Here is a 22,258-nt window from a genome sequence, read left to right on the forward strand (position 1 = left end):
AAGGGTCAGTCATTGAAAGGACAGAAGCGAAAGGAACACAAGTTTCATTAGGACCAGAAAGACAAATTCTATAATATAGGTATGTCTGTAACAGACAAAAGACATTTTAGATCCATCAATAATTGAAATCAAACATCCCCGATTCTGCAATACCAGACTTCGACCTTTACCAAGGAAGAAAGCCATTAACAGCAGAAAGGCAGCTTAACAGCATGTGCTTATACATTAGTGTTGTCCAGCTTAATTGACTAACCTAAGACTACAAAAAGCAGCTTTTTTAAGTAAGCACGTGTAAAGGAAGTACGAGCAAATACATTTTTTTCTTTGGCATGAAGGCACAAAAGATTTATACTTGAAGAGAGCCAAATGGGTTAAATCAAGCTTTGGAATTTAAATGCTTATAATTCCTTTGCACTGCAGAACAGCTTTTGGAATACAGGAATAGAGCGTCTAGCGTTAAAAATCCCCTAGAGAATCATAAGTTACAGTGTCAAGGAAAAGTGAAAACAATTTGGAAAAAACCTTCAATCATTCATTTAATAATCATACAATTTTTATACTATTCACCTATCATTGTGCTTGAACTGAGTATGTACCATTTATCAAATAGGAGCAAGAGCCCGTAAAGCTTTCTGGCTGCCTTTGGATTTAGTCAAAATGAATGCAAACAATCACGTGGGATTCAGCCAAGCAATGACGTTAAATTCTGCTCTGTCAGAAGACAGCATCTGTCAAAGCCCACATTTAAACTGCTGCCTGCCTGTGCAGCAGCTGAAGAACTACGGAATGGATTTTATAGACCTGAATCCTCAGTTAAAACAGCTCAAAACCATTTCTATTACTGCCTAGCAACAATGAAGGAAGGAATAGAGGGAAATCCTATTACTGAGGGCAACTGAGCCACTACGCGCTAGCACTCCCTGCTAACATTACCATTAGAAATATGGATACTGAGGAGAAGAGAACACAGCACTGCATTGTCCGACAAGGGAAACACCAGATGTAAAAGCTCCAATACATCGGCCGTCAACGCCAGACAGCCCCGATCAGAAGAGAAACGAGAACTACTGTCCTTTTGTTTGAAGGATGAACAAAAAGCCCCAAGACAAGGACAACACTTATGAGCAAGGAAGGTAACACAGCAACGAGCAGACAGATGGACAGATTGGATACTGTGAAAAGCAATCGCAGGAAGCAGGCTGTTGGGGGATGTGCGCATGTTCGATAACATCTTTTTTGCTGAAGTGATGGCGTGCCAAAACTATTTTCTGTGGGTATAATCCTCGCACCATAAATGGCCTGACCAAGGAAGGTATGTCAAATCCTTCTGTGTGATACTCATTCGATTGTCTGTTACCTTTTCAGCCATTACAGATAACGATCGTTCCTAATTTGCAGAGCCCTGAGATAACATGTCTCTGAACAGGGAGAAAGAATTCTAGCAGGTTTTCCTCTCCCACAGCACAATGTCACTACCTTACACTTACTAAATGCATTGCTTACAGTCTGCACAAGCCTGGTGTGGCTAGAGAGGAGGGATTAAAGGGATAATGTTGCTACTGTAATGATTGCTTTTAACTGAGAAATTAAAAACTCAAACCCCTCCAGCACAGAAAAAACAGTTAGAAATCCTCTCAAACTAGGTCAGAATTAATCCTTATCCGAAGTAATCTTAAAGCACTGGTAAAATGGCCATGATGTGACACGCTGAGAGCACTGAACCATCAAAACAGACCACGCAGTCAAATTACATTATCTTAAAAGTACCTTCAGACCTTTTTACACTTGCTTTTTTACCCCTGAAACACAAGCAAAATGTCATCAGGCTAGTATCAGCCAAGCATAAACTGGGAGCCTGCAAAAGACTGGATATGATTTAAACCATCAGCAGTGCAATCAGGCACCACATTTTACAAGTAACATCAGGCTCCCCTGACATCCCAAAAGGAAACCTTCAAACACTATACACTCAAAATGGTGAGCATGTAACTTATCTCCTGCCATCATTACAATTTCTGTTTAATGTGAAAACACTGACTGTTTAACTTTGATTGTAAAATGACATTCCATCTCATTGCCATTCATTTCTATTTATTGTTGAAATCTAAATACTTCATCACTAGTAGCAAACAAGCAAGATTAATATTTGCAATACAAATTTAAGACCTAAATCTATAGCAATTTAATACACCACAGAAAGAAAGTGCTTATCTGCAGAATCTACCAATAAGCTATAATACATCATTAAATGTCAATATAAATGTGCTTTCTTTGCCCAAGGCAATGCTAACATGCACTAAAACAACTGCAACTGGAAAGAGCTCACATACCTAAGGATGCAGCATACCACAGTCACTGGTTTCAGATCACTTTTGAGACATTTTGAAGGTAAAGTCACTTTCCAGAACTTTTAAAACAAGAAATTCTACCCGCAGGCAATACTCCTGGAGAAGCATGCCTAGCTAGTGGTGCGACTTTCATATCTGACATTTAAAAACCTGCCCATCAAACCTCATCCCGAGCGCTGTTTTATGCAAAAGATTAATGCAGTTTGTAAGTGAACTCAGGCACATTATGTGAGGCCTAATATGCAGCCACTGCTGCTGTTTACCAGAATACCGACTCGGGCTGCCTTTTGAACTCTTCCCTCTAATTAAAGAGTTTGCCCACACAGCTAATCAAAATATGAAAATCCAGGACGTGTGAATAGGAAGTCGAACGCTTCAATCTGCAAAGCTATAATTATAGAGCAGAACTGGAAGTACAAGGAGGCGAAACACCAGCAGAGCACAGATCACAAATAAAAATTCAAGAGGCATTCACAGTTTATATATTTGGCATTTGATAATGCATCAGTGACTGCACAGTCAAGTGCCAAAAATGAAGTAGAACTATTATAAAGCCTATCTTCAAAATGCAGAGCTACATGCAAAGACACACTTCCAGAAGACAAGGAGATTGTATAGAAACCTTTTGCTATACTTAGGCTTTTTTATCTACTGGCAATGGTTGGTACCTGTTCATAAGCCTTCTGTGAAAGGAAATTTTAAATATTTGGGCAAAAGCAGTAACGCTCTAACACTGATTAAAAAGTGAGGGAAAAATATTATTTTTATGATACTGTTTGATGGTGTTTTTAATATATGTTGATAGCTGCTTACTTTATTTTTAAACAATGCATCCTAGCATGTAGTATTTTTGAAGGAGCAATTGCTACTGCTGCATTTAAAATGCTTAATATCCACTGTATATTTTGAAATGTTTTACACCTGAATTACAAAGAAAATGAGACACAAAGTTATTCATTTTTTTCAGTCAATAGTTTTATGAAGCTGAAAAATAGATGTGGGTTTTTCCCCTATCCATACAATGCCTTTTTAAGGGAAAACAGAGACTGAAGATTTTCTAGGAAACTCCCACCTTGAAAAATCAAGGAAATATGTAAGTGAGAAAGTATTCTCTTTGCATTTCTTATGATTCTAGTTCTGTCCCTCACTGTAAAACTTATTTTAATGTGCACAATGTCAGCACGCAGCCTGGGAAAAAAAAAAAGGGGGGGGGGGTGTTCAGCTATTACAACTGCCTTTTCTGGGACACTTTCTCAGTGCAACATGGAAAGACAGCACCTGAAAACAGTTTTCAGTTTACACAAATATTTACATAACTTGAGATTCTCACTTTTGCCTATTCCCATATGAAAGTAGGTGCACAACAAAACACTACCTCAATTAAAAATTAAACACAGATTAGCAGTGCAGTGCAGATTTGCTGAAGTATTTGCATCTAATGACCGCAGTTTTAGAAGTGGAACAATTCAGTGTGACAAAATTAATCCGAATTCCAGCTGCTGCTCCACAATTGGGAAATTCTGGTTTTGACTTTCTTCCTAAACTGCACACACATGCAATGGAATGAAAATTAATCCAATATTCCCACTGTTGCCCTCCAAACTGGTATCAAACAATTAATTTCCCTGAGATCTAGGGTACCCTTTGAAGTGACATTTATATTTGCTTATGCAGAGATATTCTTCCCAAATAGCTGAGTGTTCATTTAAAACTCACTGCACACTGCAGAGAAACTAAAAGTTATTACTTTTGAAGGCACGCTTTTATTTTCTAAGCATGCAAAAGCAGGTGCAAATGGTCAGATAAGCAGAAGTATTCTACATTTGGGGCTTATTTTCTTTTACATAAGGATAATGCCTGAATTAAAGCAGCATAAAATGAGTAGTGTGGAATTTCAGGTTAATTCTCAAGCTGCACACTTTAGACACACATGTTTAACAGCTGTAGACTGGAAAATAATTTTTAGAAAGATAGCTCCGTCTCTGGTAAGCAGCATCAGTCCAAAGCAGTTAAAAAAAAAAAAAATCTTTAAAAAAAATCAGAAATACTTTCAGTGAGCTTGAGAACAAAATTCGTGAACGCTGTGTAACAGCACGACAGGGAAGAGCTTAATAGATCACTAGGCAAATATTTTGCTATTTCAGAAAGAGAATTAAGGAGAGTGTCGCCTTTTTAGATACATTTACATTGTCACAAACCAGTTAAAATCCCCACTTACTTGCTCCTCCTAGTGGAGGTTAGCAAGAGAGACAATTCCGACTCTGTGCAATACTACTTCCCCCTTGTTTCTAATATTGTGAATGAGGCATCTTCTGCATACACGTTATTTTGTTTATATATGAACTGACGCACAGTAATTAAAATAAAGCTCAGTTACACGTCTCTCCCTACCCTTTTGAAATACAAATTTTCCCTTACATGAACCAGGCAGATTGAATGTTGTCACACACATACAATTTAATGATATATTATTCAACTGCCATCTCATCTTAAATTACTTCCTTACAATGTAAAATCCTGTAATTTTCCATATAACATGTCACTTAGTTTTTAAATGCAGAAATTAATCCAAATATTGGTTTTAGAAGATAGCAAAGCAATTAATAAATTACACATTTATATTAGAAATAGCATTTTCTATGGACTCTTGTTCAACTGTCATCCTTTTTCCTATACAAAACCCTAGGGCCCAGAAATAAATTAGAGCAAATTGAAAATCACAAACGAATTGCTACTGTGCAATGAAAGGTTCATTTACAAGATGATGTGATCAGCTTTTAATATGCAGCATCATGAAGCTGCCATATTGACTCTGCTCTTGAATAGGAAAAAAATTTAAGAGAAAATGAAGCACAGACTACTTTGGCACTTTTTCCTACAGTTACAGCTGCTGGTAACAATACTTGAAATTTTTGTATGATACCAGAAGTACAGTAGTTACATATAAACTTATAGAGAAAAAAAAAAAAAACCAGAAATCAAGTTCATCAGATAGTTTTCCAGGAACTTACTGCTGTGCAATTTTACTTCCAATTAATATGAACGTTTACCTAAGCTCTCTGCCTACCAAAAATCAACAGCTTAATTTTATATCAACTGCATATGAGTCTGGCACAACAGCCAAGTGTTCCATTGAATATTTTCCTTCATTGTGGAGTAGAAGGTTAAAGGTGCCTGAAAGGTGACCGAAAATGTTATCCTGTGTTACCATCTGAGGGCTGTGCACTGAGGTTACTGGACCCTGAAAATTAATTTTGACAGGTGCATCTTCTCATTGACTTTCTGAACACAGCCGGGGCCGGTGGAAACACGCCAAGCAGTGTACTGTGACTAACACAACTCTGCCATAATCAACCTTGCGCCGTCTGTCCCACCACCAATACATGACCATTTTACAAAAAAGGTTTTTAAACTGTGAGCCGTACTAGCCTCTGCATGTCAAATCAATTTTAATTAATGCCAATAAACCTTCCATCTGGTATCAAGGCCTTTTCATTGAGTCCTTCTCAAGCACTGTGGAAGGATTTCACAGTCAGTATACATGAAGCTATTTACATCTACTTCACACTTTTTCTGCTAACATGATCAATTTTGTTTTCCTTATCATCTTTGGTACCCAGGATGTTTGTCAAAACTTTTACCACGAAAAAAGCATTTTTAAAAGCTAACAAATCAAGTCAACTTTAATCATAAATGAAGGTTGGCTTCTGGCATAAAATCAAACCTTGTTCATATTAGCATTGGCTGTTTTTTTCAAAAAACTGAGCTCAATTTTATGTTTATATCTACTTTCTCATTGTAACCTTTTATATTATGAGCATGTGAAATTAAAGATTTCTGATTTTCTTTTTTTAAATCTTTGCAGAGTGAGCCATTTGCAGACAATTACTCGACATGAACAAAAGAAAATGAATACCAAAGAATAGCAGTGGATTCAAAAACAATCAGAAAAGCATTTTGCTTGGCCATTGTCTCATATCCCATCATTGGATTCTTACAACATGCTTCAGTGGAGAAGACGACACTGCTGCTTTGCAAAGATGACCTGGAATAGCAAAAGGTCTCTGTTTCGCACCCATCTTATTGGCCTGATCTCTCTCGTATTTCTTTTTGCTGTGTTTCTGTTCTTTAATCATCACGACTGGCTGCCAGGCAGGGCTGGATTCAAAGAAAATCCCATGGCTTACACTATACGAGGATTTAGATCTACAAAAAGCGAGACAAACCACAGCTCTCTAAGGAACGTGTGGAAAGATGCCATACCTCAGACACTCAGGCCTCAAACAGTCACCAACTCCAACAACACGGATCTGTTGCTGCAAGGAGTAACTGGTTTGGAAAATACACTCAGTGCCAATGGAAGTATTTACAACGAAAAAGGTACTGGGCATCCAACTTCGTATCATTTCAAATACATCATCAACGAGCCTGAGAAATGCCAAGAGAAGACCCCTTTTCTAATATTGCTCATAGCTGCAGAGCCAGGCCAGGTGGAAGCTAGACAAGCTATTCGACAAACTTGGGGTAACGAAAGCCTGACACCTGGCATCCAAATTGTTCGTATTTTTTTGCTGGGGTTAAGCATCAAGATAAATGGATACCTCCAGCGTACCATACTAGAGGAAAGCAGACAGTACCACGACATCATTCAACAAGAATACTTAGACACGTACTATAATTTAACCATTAAAACACTGATGGGAATGAACTGGGTTGCATCTTATTGTCCACGTGTTCCATACGTTATGAAAACTGACAGTGATATGTTTGTCAATACTGAATATTTAATACACAAGCTTCTGAAACCAGAACTTCCTCCGAGGCACAAGTATTTCACAGGTTATTTAATGAGAGGTTACGCACCTAATAGGAACAAGGATAGTAAGTGGTATATGCCACCTGATTTGTATCCAAGTGAACGTTATCCTGTATTCTGCTCTGGAACTGGTTACGTTTTTTCTGGCGATTTAGCAGAAAAAATCTTTAAAGTCTCCTTAAGCATCAGACGTTTACATTTAGAGGATGTATACGTGGGGATCTGTCTTGCCAAGCTGCGAATTGACCCTATGCCTCCACCCAATGAGTTTGTCTTCAATCACTGGCGAGTTTCTTACTCCAGCTGTAAATATAGCCACCTAATTACCTCCCATCAGTTCCAACCTAGTGAACTGATCAAATACTGGAACCACTTACAACAAAATAAGCACAGTGCCTGTGCCAATGCAGCAAAAGAAAAAGCAGGCAGGTATCGCCATCGTAAACTGCACTAGAAGGACAACGCTCCCTCCGTCAAACGTACTCCATGTGCAATTTGTAAATACCGCTGAACGCATGTACAGTGAAAAATGGATGAGCTTAATGGGACAGCCTTTAGTTGATCCCCATCACATAGTGGAGTCTGAAAATTATTTTTTTAAGTTAAAAAAAAAAGTAGTTCTTGATAACACTAATATTATGAAACTATAACCAAAAGGTTTTCCCAGCAAATTGGAGGAAAAAAGACGACAGCATATAAGGATTTTTGTGTTAATGTGCAATAATAAGCATGCACACTTTGGTGGTACAATTGCTGATTTATGTGCCAATAAAATATAATTGAGCATATTTTCCACACTAAAATTTTGTTTTAAAAAAATGCATTCATAGCTCTAGTTCTCTTCAATGTAATGTTTTTTTGTTATCTAGAATTGCTATAAAATGAAAAATGAACACTAAGGAAATGCACAAAGGGCAGATCAGTTTTACCTTCAAACACCACATTAAAATTATTATACGCTTCTTTAATGTACTATACATTTAGCAATGTCACATTTTCAATTTAGGAAGGCACTACCAATGAACTCTAAAACACTAAGAAAGTACTCCCTTAAAGTAGGTCCAGTTTTGGGAAGGCTGCTTACTTTGGTTAGGAAAGAGGGATAAATGAAATCAAAGTTCAGAAAACTGCTGCTTTGTACATCACCTTTGGAAACGCAAGCGGTGTTCTAGACTCAACCGTAGATTCAACTAGATTCTCCTCAAAGACCTGACTAAAAGTTACTTAATTCTCTAGAAGTCATAGGATGAGCTCCCAAAATCTGGTGCCAAGTAACATTCATCTTGGCATCTTGATGCCAATTCATTGAATCTGCTATTAATTTCCTTACATAACTCCAAGGCAGCTCAAAGGCTGATCAGAAACGCAAAAATGGAACTTCAAGTCTTTCGCCGTCGTTTCAAAAATGTCTCATTTGGTGGAAAGAGGGAGAAAACCAACCAAGTCTTTGTTGATTTTGCACTTTCCTGCCTACCAAAAAACTAAGGATCGGTCTAGTAAAAAATAGGTCTGCTAGAGAAAATTAAGCCACACACCTTACTTTATAGGTGGTGAAGACCAGGTCATAGTAAGATTGAGAGTTCCAGATGGCAATATGGGTGAGAACAAAATCTAAGCAATTTTAAAAATTAAAGCCACAACATGTACCACTGAAAATAAATTGTGAGAAGTAGGTTAAATCTATTTACAGGTTTCCAGTTTTCTAACAAACAGAACTTTTAAAGCTTATTTTCCAACAGAGTTACAGCAGAGTTGCATCAGATTCAGGTTATTACTGTTTGTCACAGTGCCAGGGTAAACAATACCCACCTCTGATTTAGCAGCAATTGCCAGAACTGTGATTAGTTTTCTGTTTGACTGGGACTTTTTAATTGGATAAAATACAAATATTTGATGTACTTTTATTATTTAATAAAATTGATTATATTTATGGTCTTCAGACTTCACTTTTTATGGGAAAGCTGCTCAGGAAGAAATAAATTTCTAGCTTTAGCATTACTTGACTTTTCCAGTGTTCCCTAGTTCTTAAAGCCTAGTTTTCATACCATGCACAATACAGAAATCACAGCACGTTTTTCTTCTTTGTAATGAAAAGACAAATCATATTACTGAGCACTCTCAGCAGCCCTAAGGCTGTCTGTATGCAGGAACTTACACACATGAGCAGACTGTATTGCGCTGGCCTAGCCCTCTAAAGAAATTCTAGGAGCTCGTATTGAAGAGGGGTATAGGAATTTGCTCATCACCAATTTTTTTGGTGATCCTCCACTGAATTTTGTCATCTGCTGTATTTGAGGTATGAGAATTATACATTTGTGCATTTCCAAGATACCTCAAATTGTAGAAATGTCTGTTTCTGAGGAGAGTAAGCGTGTGTAAAAACAGTCACTCTCTGCAGAAGAGATTTCTCCAACTAGATTGAAAGTGCATCCACTTAGTTTACATGATGACTATTGGCGTTCACGTGACACAGAGATGCAAGCTGCATTAGAAAAAGTCTTTGGGAGCGCTCTTTCAACACCCATTTGTAGTTTTCTTCACACTCCATCTGCCTGCTTCCTTCCAGCTAATGCAGGCCACAGTTAATACCCCAGCTGAAAGCCACCTGGCTTACGTTAACTATATGAGAGCTTTACACAATAGTGCAAGTTTTAGACAACCGGAGTGAGTGTTGAAAGCCAGCTACTGCTCAAGGGTATTCAGTTCTGGAAGACATACAAGCCCGTAAGTGGCCTGTCCCCAAGTAATGCTGGCCAAGAACACAGTCCATCCTCTTGGAGAGGACTTCAACACTGTTCCCTGCCCTCAAGCACTTTCAAGCTAGACTGCAATGTACCAACTCTGGCTAGTTCAAAATGCTGTTACTGGTTTCTGGGTATAGTCCAGGAGGTTAATAACTAAACCTTAAATAGTTTGGCACTTGACTCATGAAGTTTGGCAGCCAAACACCCTCTCGGGTACTCCACTTTGGAGCTCATGCAAGATGCCGATCTGCCCGAGCTTGGCAGAATTACGGTACAATGCCTACGAGTTCAGTATATCAAACTTCTTACTAGTTACAGTACTAATGAGGAGTAAACGATGTTAAATAAAAAGCCATTTTTAATGTCTTTTTAAGGGTCCAACATAATTTTTAAAAATTTGTATTAACATTTGGGTATAAGTTGAAACTACTCTATATATAAATATATTTGAATCATTATCAAGACAGCCAAAGGCTACTTAAATCGTTTGTATCCAAGTACTGTTTTCTTGCACAGTTCGTTACAAAGCTTTCAGAAGCAAGAGGGACAGCTTCTATGATGAAATATGCAATTACAGAATGAAGGATCTATATTCCATTCTCTGAATGTTTTTACTGTTTTCTAGCTTGTGTTTAAGCTATTTGCTCACTCTACTAGAATATAAAAACCGTTCCTGTTAAAGACAGTGCAATAATTATTTCTATCATTAAAACCTTTCACAAGTTCTCTCACTTCCTTTCCCCATAAAGCAAGACAAAAAAAAAAATGCATTTTCATTAGCAATAGGATACAAGCTTGTATCTAAAAGTCCAACATGTCTGCAACGCAGTTAAAAAAAAAAAAAACCAATATAACTAGTTTACTCATTGAGGTATAGAAGTTTATATAATATTTGCTTTAAATGTTTTTACTTCTCTGTGTCTCTGCTTCAGGTTGAAAACAAATACAAGAACTCATAATGACTCAAAACTTATTACAGAAAAAAAATGCAACGCCATCAGTACCATCATTATGGCAAAGAAAAAAAAAATCTTAGAGAAGCGAAGCATGGTAACAGAAATCAGAAATTGGAATTCCATAATTTTTCCCTATTTATTTAACTTTCAACTAAATAAAGATTTACACATTGATACTAGATGACCAAAATGAAGTCTCACAAAAAATTGTTATTCACCAACAACAGAACTGTTCCTTTCACATCTCCAATTAAATCAGTGATGTGGGTTATTTGCAGATCACACATCAATAGATTTAAGCATGGAAAATGCACAACTACAGGTTTTGGTGTAATACAACTGATCCTATCCCCAGCCATTGACAGATTTTTCATGAGTAAAGTTCACTATCTGTTCTAGTCTGAACAAAATTACAGGTAAAGCCTCAGTGGTTGGTCTGAGGGAAAATTCAGTGTCCATTAAGATCTTCACTTAAATGTTATAAATTATTTTTATGTCTTATACAATTTTAAATTGTATGATGGCAGTAATCTAGAAGAGACGAGACAGACTGGCTTTCAGGTTAACCTTACTAGAATAGTAATTTAAAATTTGCTTTTCTTTGCAATGCAGTAATATAAAATGTGTCAGTCCATCTTTACAAAATATTTTCAGAATATATTAACATGTTAAGACATGCATTAACTGTCTCAAAATCCATGCTAAATCAGGCACTGGAGGGGAGGGAAGCACCCAGAAGCCATTACTTTAGATTGCCCCCCCATCCCTACTAATTTTCCTGATATGTTAACACAATCCTCAATCGCACTTCAATCTAAAATACCTACATAATCCTACAGTGCAAGAAAATCTTATCTTTTGAATGAACACTCATTGCAACGTGTGAAAACTTCCTAGAAGGAGATGAAAGGGAGAGAGAAGATGCTAATATAGAAGCTACTACTTCTTACATTTGTGCTATTAGCAAGAACAGGCTTGTAACTGATTTGCAAAAGCATCGGTAGTTGTTTACATATTTTTCCAATTTTAAAACCCATTTCTCAACCTCTATTTTATGCTGTCAAATAACACAAATAAATATTTGACAATTACTTAATTACGCTACGATAACTGCACCTATCAAATTTTAAGAGCATTATCATCCTTTTCATTTCAGACTGTTCTTCCAAAACAGCATGCGATTCGGGTGGCGCACAGTCTCACCCTTGCTGACCACAACAATTTCAGATTGCAGATCATACTCAATAGGCATGGCATTTGCTGTCTTGCTACAGAGTACATCTCTAGGCCATCCAGTCCCGCCTCCCTTCTCCAGCTTTGCTTCGCAAGACCTAGCCACTCTGCCAGGGGAGCACGGGGGGAAGGAGGGAGGCAGGGAAGCTGCACCGCCAGCTATGCAATGCTACACTGTGAAAATGTAGGTCAGAAAGGAGAGAACGTTGTCTTTCCTTTGTACCCACAGCAAGAGCGAAGTCAAAGGCTTTCCGGGACGGGAGGCTGGGGGAGGGCTGTGGAGAACAACTTCTTACAGCAAGTCAGTTAAAAAAAGCTTTTGAATGTCAGAAAAACGGAAGAGCGAAACTAAAAACACAGTAGCTGATCAACGCCACACAGGTTAAAAAATATAGGGCTGGCTCAGTGATAAGGGAAAGCATTAAAAGCGAGGCCAAATTAGAAAGCAGGATCTGAATTTCTAGTGATAAGTGTTTGCACTTCTCCCTTTCTGGAGAAAATAAAAATCTATTAGGTAAATCCATTCTTCTAACAAAATTTTTAGTTTGTGATTGCAGTGCATGCTTTTTATTATGGCCTAAACCAAAGTAATTACAAGACATGACACGATGACATGAATACCAGGTCAGTAACTCCACAGAGAGTATTTTACATATAGGACTGTCAGCACACAGTGAAACCAACAGCAAAGCAAACTACATCACTTGTATCTAGGATTTAACATTTCATTTTCAAAGAAAGAGTTAATTCCAGTCTTCATTTGTCCCTGGTTAACTCAAAAGAAATCTGGCCTGGTACATCATGATACCTTCCTTTGACAGTTAAATGACTGCAGAGGAATTTAGCTGAACATGGGATATGGATGAAAACCACCACATTGCCGTTCTGATATTACCATGGCAACAGTTACAAGAGCTCTCTTAAGCATTTAAATCTGACAGCTTTCATGATAACGCTAACTGGATGATAGTAATGATGAATTTTGGTTCACGAGCTAACTGGTGTATAACTCAAACCACAGGGTATGAACCATTCCCTTTGCTTTTCTCAAGACTATGCTTATGGTCAAAATGTTTTGACCGAGACAGTAACCTTGAATTACTACTCTCAAAAAAAAAAAAAAGTCCCTCCAGCACAGGGAGTACTCATGGCTTAAAGCTTTATGCACTCTCAAAGGTTTCCATTTGAATGCTTAAGTTGTGCACAGTTGCTATAGAGGGTGGAGAAGTCAAGACTGCTAAAATCTTTGACGGTATTTTTCTCAAAGGGCTTTCATTCGCCTGGAAAGGCTTGAGAGAAGAATACACTTTCTAAAGAGAGAATTGAACTGCTGCTGATACCTTCCAGGTATCATTTGCCTGAGAGGAGGAGGAGGAGGAGGAGACCGGTGTTTTTCTACAATCTTTATCACTTTGTAACCAATATATGCTTTTTAAAATAAAAAAAACACTGCAAGCTGCTTTACCTCACTGGAGGCCAAAGTGTACTGAAGAATATACAAGTATGCCTCTGAGGACAAGTGCATCAGAACAAGCACATCCGTTTCCTTTTAGCCCATTTAGCTTTATCTAATATTAATTGACATTTCAACTGTTCAATATGAATATTCGGTGAACCACTCACTCTGATCTCCCAGCTGCTTAGTGTGGGCATAATGGAGAAGCCTCTTTTTCTTCACCTCATATGAAAGCGAAGTGTGTGAAAAATGTTTCTCATCCTAACATTTTAAGGATATCGGCTTTGATATTGTCTTGCAATTAATTCAACTGAAAAAGATGAAGAAACTGAGAACAATGTGAAATCCTTAAACGTTTAAAATTTCCCAAGATGACAAAAAATCAGACTAGAGGAAATAGCCATGCTTGCAAGGATGTAGAAGATTTATTTTTTCAACATAATGTCCTCAAACAGTTAAGTATTCCCAGTTCTTTCCCTGTTAACACTTTTTAAAGTTTTGCGTTGAAAAATTAAAAGCATCCATGTCGTCATAAAAACACCAAATCCCTCCACTCTTGAAAAACCACAACCCCACCACATCTTTTCTTGTGGAAAGGCCAAGTGTTCCCAAGTCTCAGTAAACTCCAAGTTTGAAACAAGAAAAACCAACTGCCACATGAAATCCTTTGTTAATAAAATACCAAACAAGTCACCAAAGAAAACAGAAACCTTGCTCACTGTCTTTACTAAATATTTAACATATCCTGCATTTAAACAAGTTGAGGTCTAAGAAATATTTTGAAAATGAGAGAGATATTCTAGGTTTCATTCAGGATTTCTATGTCACTGTCATCACTTCCAAAAGAAGCAAGAATTTAGTATACAAAAAAAAAAAATCTACGTCATAATTGAAGCCTGTTGTGCCATAACATACAGGTTGATGCAAGATGATAAAAAAAAAGGAACACTGGAAAACACCATCTGTGACTCAGTCAAAAATTTAGTACTGCCACTTAATGCAAATGCCAGTCTTTTTATAGGCATTCCTCTGAAGTCCACCTAGGCATTGATTTTTGTAGACATAAAAATTCAACTCAATTATCCAGACATCTGAATCAAGAGAATAACCAATTTCCCATTGGATCGTCTTTGAATAATTCAAAGTATTGTATTTTATTGATTGTTTTTTAATGTAGAAAAGGGTAACATTTTTATGTCCCAATAATTTAAAGAACAAGATTACGATTCAGAGGTACTCTTAACATTACATAAGACTCTAAAATAAAAGTAAATATCATATACGTACCTGAGGGGACAACTAACACATCTGTTCCTCAAAAAGCATAAGCTTATGCTGTAAGCACACTGAGGCATGCCAAAGGGGAAAAAAAACCCCAAACCCCAACAAAGCCACAGAAACCACATTGTTCCTGTATAAATATATCTGCAACAGAAAAGTATTTTCAATAATGCCTCTATTAATGTCATGAGAAAAATTCTGTCTTTCAAATATGAAATTATTTCTAGAAGTTGATGCAGCAGATTACTTCTATCATTTCACCAATTTGAGGTGGTTTATCTATTTTGGAAGTTAACCACATTAATTAAAAGAGCTAATCTTTTTTCTGAATTCTCAAAATGGTTAAAAAATAATTAGAGAAGAATGATAATCACAATTCTTTTACTTTACAAAAGTTATAATTTATTCAGATTTAAAAGCCATAGTTACTACGTCATGCTATCTAGCTGTGAATTATCCCCTTTTTAAAAGCAGGCAAGTTTGCTTACTACATCCAGCAAAGGTATGATTTTCTTTCTTTCCAAATTCAGTTGAGAAATGGACGCTGCAAACAACTTAAGATATCCGACTTCCATTAAAGTTAATAAAGGAATGACAGCCTTCTGCCAATAATTTGGAGGCTGTAAGCCTGAGTAAAATATAATGCTGCATATTCATTAAAAAATGCACTGTCTGGGTCCCTAAAACATTTTTATATTTTTTTCCTTCCACCATTTCCTCATTTTCTACTAGTAGAAGTTAAACAGTTCAAATGATTTATTGTCCAAATTTCACACTAGCAGAGTGGAATGGAAAAACTAGAACAAAGTACACAATTACATTTCTTTCCTACCCCTCCTCCTATTCATCAAAAAAAACTTTACACATGAACACACACTTTAACTAACATCTTCTGCACACATTCCATAGATCGAGCCTTTTTGAGAAACACTACTTTTTGTTGCATGTAAGACTCCTTATGACAACCAGTCAAATACTAATGTTTTACTTCTTCCAGTTCTGTGAGAGAAAAACATCTATGAACCTTCTATTAAAAATCTTTCATTGTAAAAGATTTTTACATGGAATAAGTGGGGGGGGGGGGGGGCGTCCCTCTCCCCCCACCCCCATTTCTTATCACAATATCCTCTTGGACTTGAGTATTAGCACCTGAAGTACTAATATAATACTTGGATTCATAATACCTTGATTTACTCATAGAACAGATGAATCCCAAAACGTTCATGACAAAACTGATTATCATGAGCATTAAGTGCCTTTTCTTTTTTTCTTACCACCCGTGTACAATTGAATTGCAGAAAGCAGTACATGCTATCATATTCTAGCTAGGATATAGCAAAGTACTTTTGCATCAGTTTAAAGTGCTGAAAAGAAAATATTCACTGGTACAGTCATTTCAGCACATACAACTATGATCCAGTTTAAAGTTAAGATAAATTGCAGAGTTGGACGGTGCTCAGGCTCTGAAAGCATGGACTGATTCAACCATGCCAGAAGGTTGAGTAGCTGGCCTTCACACTGTTTATCATTTCCAGATGTATAATGCAAGGTGCTGGATAATTTCCATTTTCTTTCTGTGACACTTAAGACTCTTGGGCAAAAATAGCTTTACATATTTGCTGACCATATTTTACACTGCCTTTGTCAATTACTTGAAGTGAAAGATGATCACAATGAGATGCGTTGTCATAGGGAAAAAAAAAAAAAAAAAGACTGCCTCCCACCACAGCCAACTAAAAAATTTGGCATTTCATTAGTTTCAGTGGCCAATTCAGACACAAGAATCCACGTTCGCAGTTTGTCCCTGGCTTTCGGGAAGTCAACAAAAATGGAATTCATTTTATAATGGGCAATAAAGCTTTCTTTTCTTTCTGTCCTACTTCCCTTTGACAACTACCTCTTCATAGCTCAACTTTTTCTCAGGTTATCAAAAAGATAAGTGGTAACCCACTAAAGTGAATTTCTGCAAGATGTAAGATGAAAAATGAAGCATTTTCCTAAACAAACCCCATAACAACCTCCCTCCCCACCCAAACACCTTAAGCACATGCCAATAATGAAACATTCTCTCTCAGAGAAATTTCTAACTGGTGTTGTTTTAAACAAGTGAACATTAACTGCCTAAACATCACTTTTTTAAGACCCCATTCAGAAGAGATGCCACAAACCTGTCTGGTTCTGAGAAATACCAAACTACAGTTCCTGAATTTTCTATACACCGTTTTCAAAGCTTATTAATAAGCTTGAGTCCTTTAGATGTCATCAGAGAATTGGTCATACATTGCAGACCAAGTCTTTGCTTATCAGTGGCATCAGATGATATTAGACCAAATCAAATTGTCTTGTTTCAATGGTTTGTCAATGTACCTATACAGATTTTAAAAAATCCTGTAAACATAAATAAATGTTGATTAGGACCTCCCTAAACAGTCGATAAAATTTATCCAACAATTCACAGAAATATTACCTAATTTTCCCCATTTACTGAAAAATGTAAGGATAGAACACAGAAGTTCACCTATGCAGATTCAACTGTAGGGATGTTTTAATCTGAGACTATACCATCCTCCATATACACAGGATCGAAGTTGAAATTATCAATAAATTTACTGTACTGCTGCTAATGACATTAAATGAAAAAAAAAAAAACAACAAAACAAACCAGTAGAAATACTTTACAATTACTGTCCATTATTCTAAACTTGTAAAACTGAGACACTTCAATGTTACATAGTACATCTCCTTCTATTAAACAGGGTGATAAAAGATGCAAAACCAAGGAAAGCCACACGTCTGGGGAAATACGTAGGCAGGACAAGCACCGAAGAAATTGTAAGAGAAAATATTCTGCCCTAAGCAGCTTATGTAAGTAAATGAGAGGATGAATTTTAAGTGGTAGGCTTCAACTGATCAGTTTAAGTACTGGAAATGAGTGTTTTTCCTTGTATAACGACAATTGAAGTGTGAAAGGAGTGCCTATGCCCTAAAATAAACTGTCACTCTATTAAACATCCACAGCAATTTAATTTTCTCTTCCCTTCTCACCTTAAAGACCCCAAACATGCTACGTAAAACTGAAAGCAAAACCAACTCCCCTTGGGTTTGCCGAGCAAGTAAAACCAGAAGTTAAAAAGACCTCTGCAACTTTTTTAATATGCACAGAACAACTGCATTATGAAAGTTTTAAAAAGGTACTGAATTTACTACTGAATTTACATGAAATCCAGATGATCTTGAACTGTGCATGCTAGAAAACGCACAGTCTTTACAGGCTAGTTAATAAACACCATCGTAGTTCTATATAATCTAGCCATTACTACCTGGACTGAAGAGCAATACTTTAATTTTATTTGTGGCTCTGATTCAGATCAAATCTGTAATCCTATGTGAGCTAGTAGTGAACATGCACACAGCACTAAGAAATGGGACCTCAGCAACAAGAGAAGCAGGGAATGGATATGACAGTCAGGGGAAGCTGCTCCCAAACTTAATGGTCTAACCAATGATCTAAAGGTTTATAAATATTCAAGTAAAGGTGAGAAGTCAAAGCGTATTAATTTAAATGCATTAAATTCCCACATTAATTTTCTAATGCAGGAGTAAATTGGCCTTCACTCACTGTAAACCAAGGAAATTAAACTACAGTTAACTAAAATAATTTTATTCCTAAAGACATCACCAGCCAATGGCAATTTAATGCATTATAACTTATGAATGTTGATGTTGTACACTTTGGTAATTTGCTTTAATTTGCTTGAGTGCCTTGATCTAGATATAGCCTTAAGGAATACTTGTATATTGCCATATTAGATTGCATCATCCTTTGTATTAAGGAGAAAAGGTTATTTCTGAGTGGCAGAACTATGAAGCACTTGCTTTACCAGGAAAATGGAGACGACTGTTGAAGACTCTTAACTTCCAAAAGACTCCTAGCCATGCTGAGGTGGCAACAGCTTCACCCTGAGGTGTCTAATTACAAATGAAAAATAACTTAAGATTTTAACCCTTTAAAACAAATCCCGTATTGGGGAGCTCAGCAGCTACAGGAGAAAGCTGGGAGGAATTTCCAGAAGATCCTCGAGTCCCTGAAGGGCACTGACTGACAGACTCAGATGCTACCAGGAAGGAAAAAGGTCACGTTTCAGACACAGGGGAGGGTTTTTTGCCCCCCAAAGCTACACACAGTTATTGTTCTTTGATTAACATTCGTGTGAGTGCAAAGGCACTTACAGCAGTCTATTTATTTGTCACAAAATCCCTAAACAAGATGGGAATCCAGGAAGATCTGATGCTGAAAAAGGCAGATAACTTGTGAACTTATAGTATTAAATAGCTCCCCGGTCAGCAGCAGGCTAGAGGCTGTGACAGCTGGAAGACAGGCTAGAGTGGTTAAGAATCAGTTTATATCGAAGAGAGAATGCCTGTGAATACTGCTAGAAAGCACACAGGGGCCACCATGAGTCTCTCCTACAGCAGCTTGGTAATGAGGAGTAAGCATGACTTCAGCCAGGGCTTTATCAACGGAGAAGAAAAATATTAAAATATTAATCAGAAGAACCAAAAACTAACTGAACCCAGATTTAGATAAGCGTATACCTTTCTATGTAGAAAAGGTCTAAGTTTTAAAGTATTTTACAGTGAAAAATAAAGAATTAAAAAGCAAAATACAATTCACAGTAATACCTAAATTCACACTGAAGTGTAACAAATTCACTATAGATCAGTGTTAGAGTGAAAGAACTACTAATAAATAAAACCAGAATACATCTTTTTCCTCCACCAAGATAATGTCACAAAGCACAAGAAGTTTAAAAATGACTAAAAGCCCTCCGTCCCCACCAAAAAACCCTCCAAAACTTACTACAAAAAGGCATAAATGCCATTCTGCAATTTGACTACAAGCAAAATATTTTTTCCCCCATCATCTTCAGATTTGCCAGAGAACCTTATTCTACTTCCTTCACCCTTGAGAAAAGAAAACATCTGCCCACCCCATCAGCTTTTAATCTTCTTATGGACAGAATTAATTTAGCTTCCTTCTGGGGAAATGTGGTAGCAGAGGAAATCGGCCAAGTCTACTTGAGCCAAAGTGAGTCTTTTGTTTTTGTTTTTTTTTTAAATCGTATTTCTCAAAGCTGTGAACATTCTTTAGTTATGCCACATTTATGAAGTATCAATATATCTCTATGCATTTTAATATAGTTTAAATATGGCTTCACTAAAGAAACATCACTTTACTGAACATAAGGCAGAAACTCCTTGAAGTTTGCCAAATATTAAATGTCAGGTTTATCAATCATTTTCATTCCGCTTATGAGAGGCATCAGAAAAAGTTACATTATTTCCTTAAAGGTATGATTCTTATTCATAACTGAGAACTTTCACAAATATTAGTATACTAGTAACTACTGCTTGAATTTTAATACATTCTTGATCTTAACCTGGAGGATGTTGAGTACTTATTACCTTTTATATTCTTTTCCTCTCAGCTCCATATAAAGGAGTGATAAAATAATACTTGGAAATATTTTCTGTGTATTGTAAGTTTCCATCTATAAAATGTCCCCTGCATATGGATTATTGTTATGGTACTCATTGTTTGAAAGGATCTAATACCTACATTCATATTTGAAAGAATTACAATTCACACTGTTTGATAATACAAGCCAACTACAGGCAGCTTTCCAGAGAAGAAAATAAAAGGACATTAAGAGTCTTGCTGACAACTGCCAGGGGAAAGAATATAAGAAACATGTTGCATATACAGTTTTGTTGTACAGTACAACAACACACATATAAGAGTTACCCTTATTAAATATTTAGTACATCCAAATAAAGGTGAGCAAACTGCCCAATTAGGCTATTGTTTCATTAGTCTAAATGGCAACCATAACAAACAAGTAAATATAATTTTCAGAAGATTTCAAAGCATGAACAAGGAAGTTGATCTACATGTTCAAATTTCACATATGAAATTTGAGTCAACTATAAAACCACCCTTTACAACCAGATGTAACATTACACCAGGCAGTCCAGAGTCCCTTTAGATTTTAATTTCTAAGATAGTATAATGATCCATTTAGTATTCTAATATGTATTTTACTACTTTAATCTACATTTCACCTGCTGTTCATGTCCAGATATTTTTGGAAGCTTTTTGATGACATTATTTTGCAGACCTAATTATACATGTGAAACCTACTATAAAATCAGTGGTTTGGTACAGCATACAATGTCACCCTAAAACAGAATAGATTTTATAGACCAATATGAGGTAGCTGTATATATTGTGTATATTATAATATATTGTATATACTATTATGGCTTAAGGCCTTATAAAGCCCTCTCCATCTAGAAGTCTTTTGTTTTACTTAGTAACCACAATAAAACACAATTAATCAGGCAGGTTATCTTTTTTTGATGACTACTGGGTTCCATTTTAATTTCAGTAATATTGCAATCTGTTTGCCTGATCTACATCAACTGCTCCAAAGATAACTAGTAAGTAGGACTGATGAATACTGCTGCATGATGCACCCTCAAGTCTCCTTATTCCAAAGCAAAAGGAGAGGGTTTTTTTACCCCCCCTTAGGAAACAGATTTGTTAGCAGCCTACTTTAGTCACATTCCCTTTCTTCTTCCACAGTATGTTTTGAACCTACTTTCCAATTCCAATAAAACCTGTAGGAAAGTTATTGCCTTTGTCAATTTTTATGAAAATTGCTGGCCAGGGAAATGAAACCCTCAAATTACTGCTCCCAAGGAGGGAAAGGCAGGCAGTGCCTTTTCTCTGTCTCCTCAAAATGGCACCACCAAGCCCCCGAAAGCAAACATCTCTAACTCATCAACTGCACTTCTTTCCAGGTCAAGGAAGGGTATGAGGAGATACCCACTTTACTTAGGTGAAGAAAGACTTAGGCGATTATAGAGAAAAAATACATTACTTTTATTCCCTATGAAGAAACCTAGAATTTTTAAAAAAAGTTTTTAATTAAAAGTACTATGAATTTACAGCAACTAGACTGACAGTTAACTACAAGCAATCTTATCACATCACTACATCACTTTGCTTAGTCACACAAAATTTTGCTTCACACTTTAACTGAATTTTAAAAGCATATCTGTTGCTTATGCGCAAAACCCACTCATACACCTTTATGGAAGGAAAGTGTCGCCTGCTTTTAACCTCAAAGAGCCGAAAAAGCGAGATATTTTAATTCCAGTAATACATCCTAAGTCTCCTAAAGCAGCAAACCAACTGAATAGTTCAACTTCCTAAAACTTGGTCTGCCAAATGCAATGGTAATGTAAGGTGAAATAAAAACATGCTTTGTTAATATTCATGCTGTATGAAGTCTAACCAAAAGTTTTATACCCTAACTAATCAAAATATGTATGTGTAAGAAAACAGTTGTTTTCCAAGT

At 36.6% G+C, this 22,258-nt stretch overlaps 2 protein-coding genes across 2 annotated transcripts in view; one reads left to right on the forward strand and one right to left on the reverse strand.

The window, feature by feature from the left end:
- The window catches only part of CDC73 (cell division cycle 73), a 118,627-nt gene that overhangs the window by 45,429 nt on the left and 50,940 nt on the right, over window positions 1-22,258 (reverse strand). The window lies entirely within an intron of this gene.
- B3GALT2 (beta-1,3-galactosyltransferase 2) lies at window positions 739-9,099 on the forward strand. Its single transcript, XM_087732189.1, has 2 exons — window positions 739-1,312; window positions 6,214-9,099. The coding sequence occupies exon 2, from the start codon at window positions 6,350-6,352 to the stop codon at window positions 7,616-7,618; it is 1,269 nt and encodes a 422-aa protein (XP_087588315.1). The 5' UTR covers window positions 739-1,312; window positions 6,214-6,349; the 3' UTR covers window positions 7,619-9,099.

The sequence above is a fragment of the Nipponia nippon genome, unplaced genomic scaffold, assembly GCF_047370975.1.
Source record: "Nipponia nippon isolate SJK-2023a ecotype South Korea unplaced genomic scaffold, ASM4737097v1 scaffold_5, whole genome shotgun sequence".
Lineage (NCBI taxonomy): Eukaryota > Metazoa > Chordata > Aves > Pelecaniformes > Threskiornithidae > Nipponia > Nipponia nippon.

What these genes read in the sequence shown, in the direction of transcription:
- B3GALT2 (XM_087732189.1), top strand. Translation starts at nt 6,350, where the DNA reads ATGCTTCAGTGGAGAAGACGACACTGCTGCTTTGCAAAGATGACCTGG.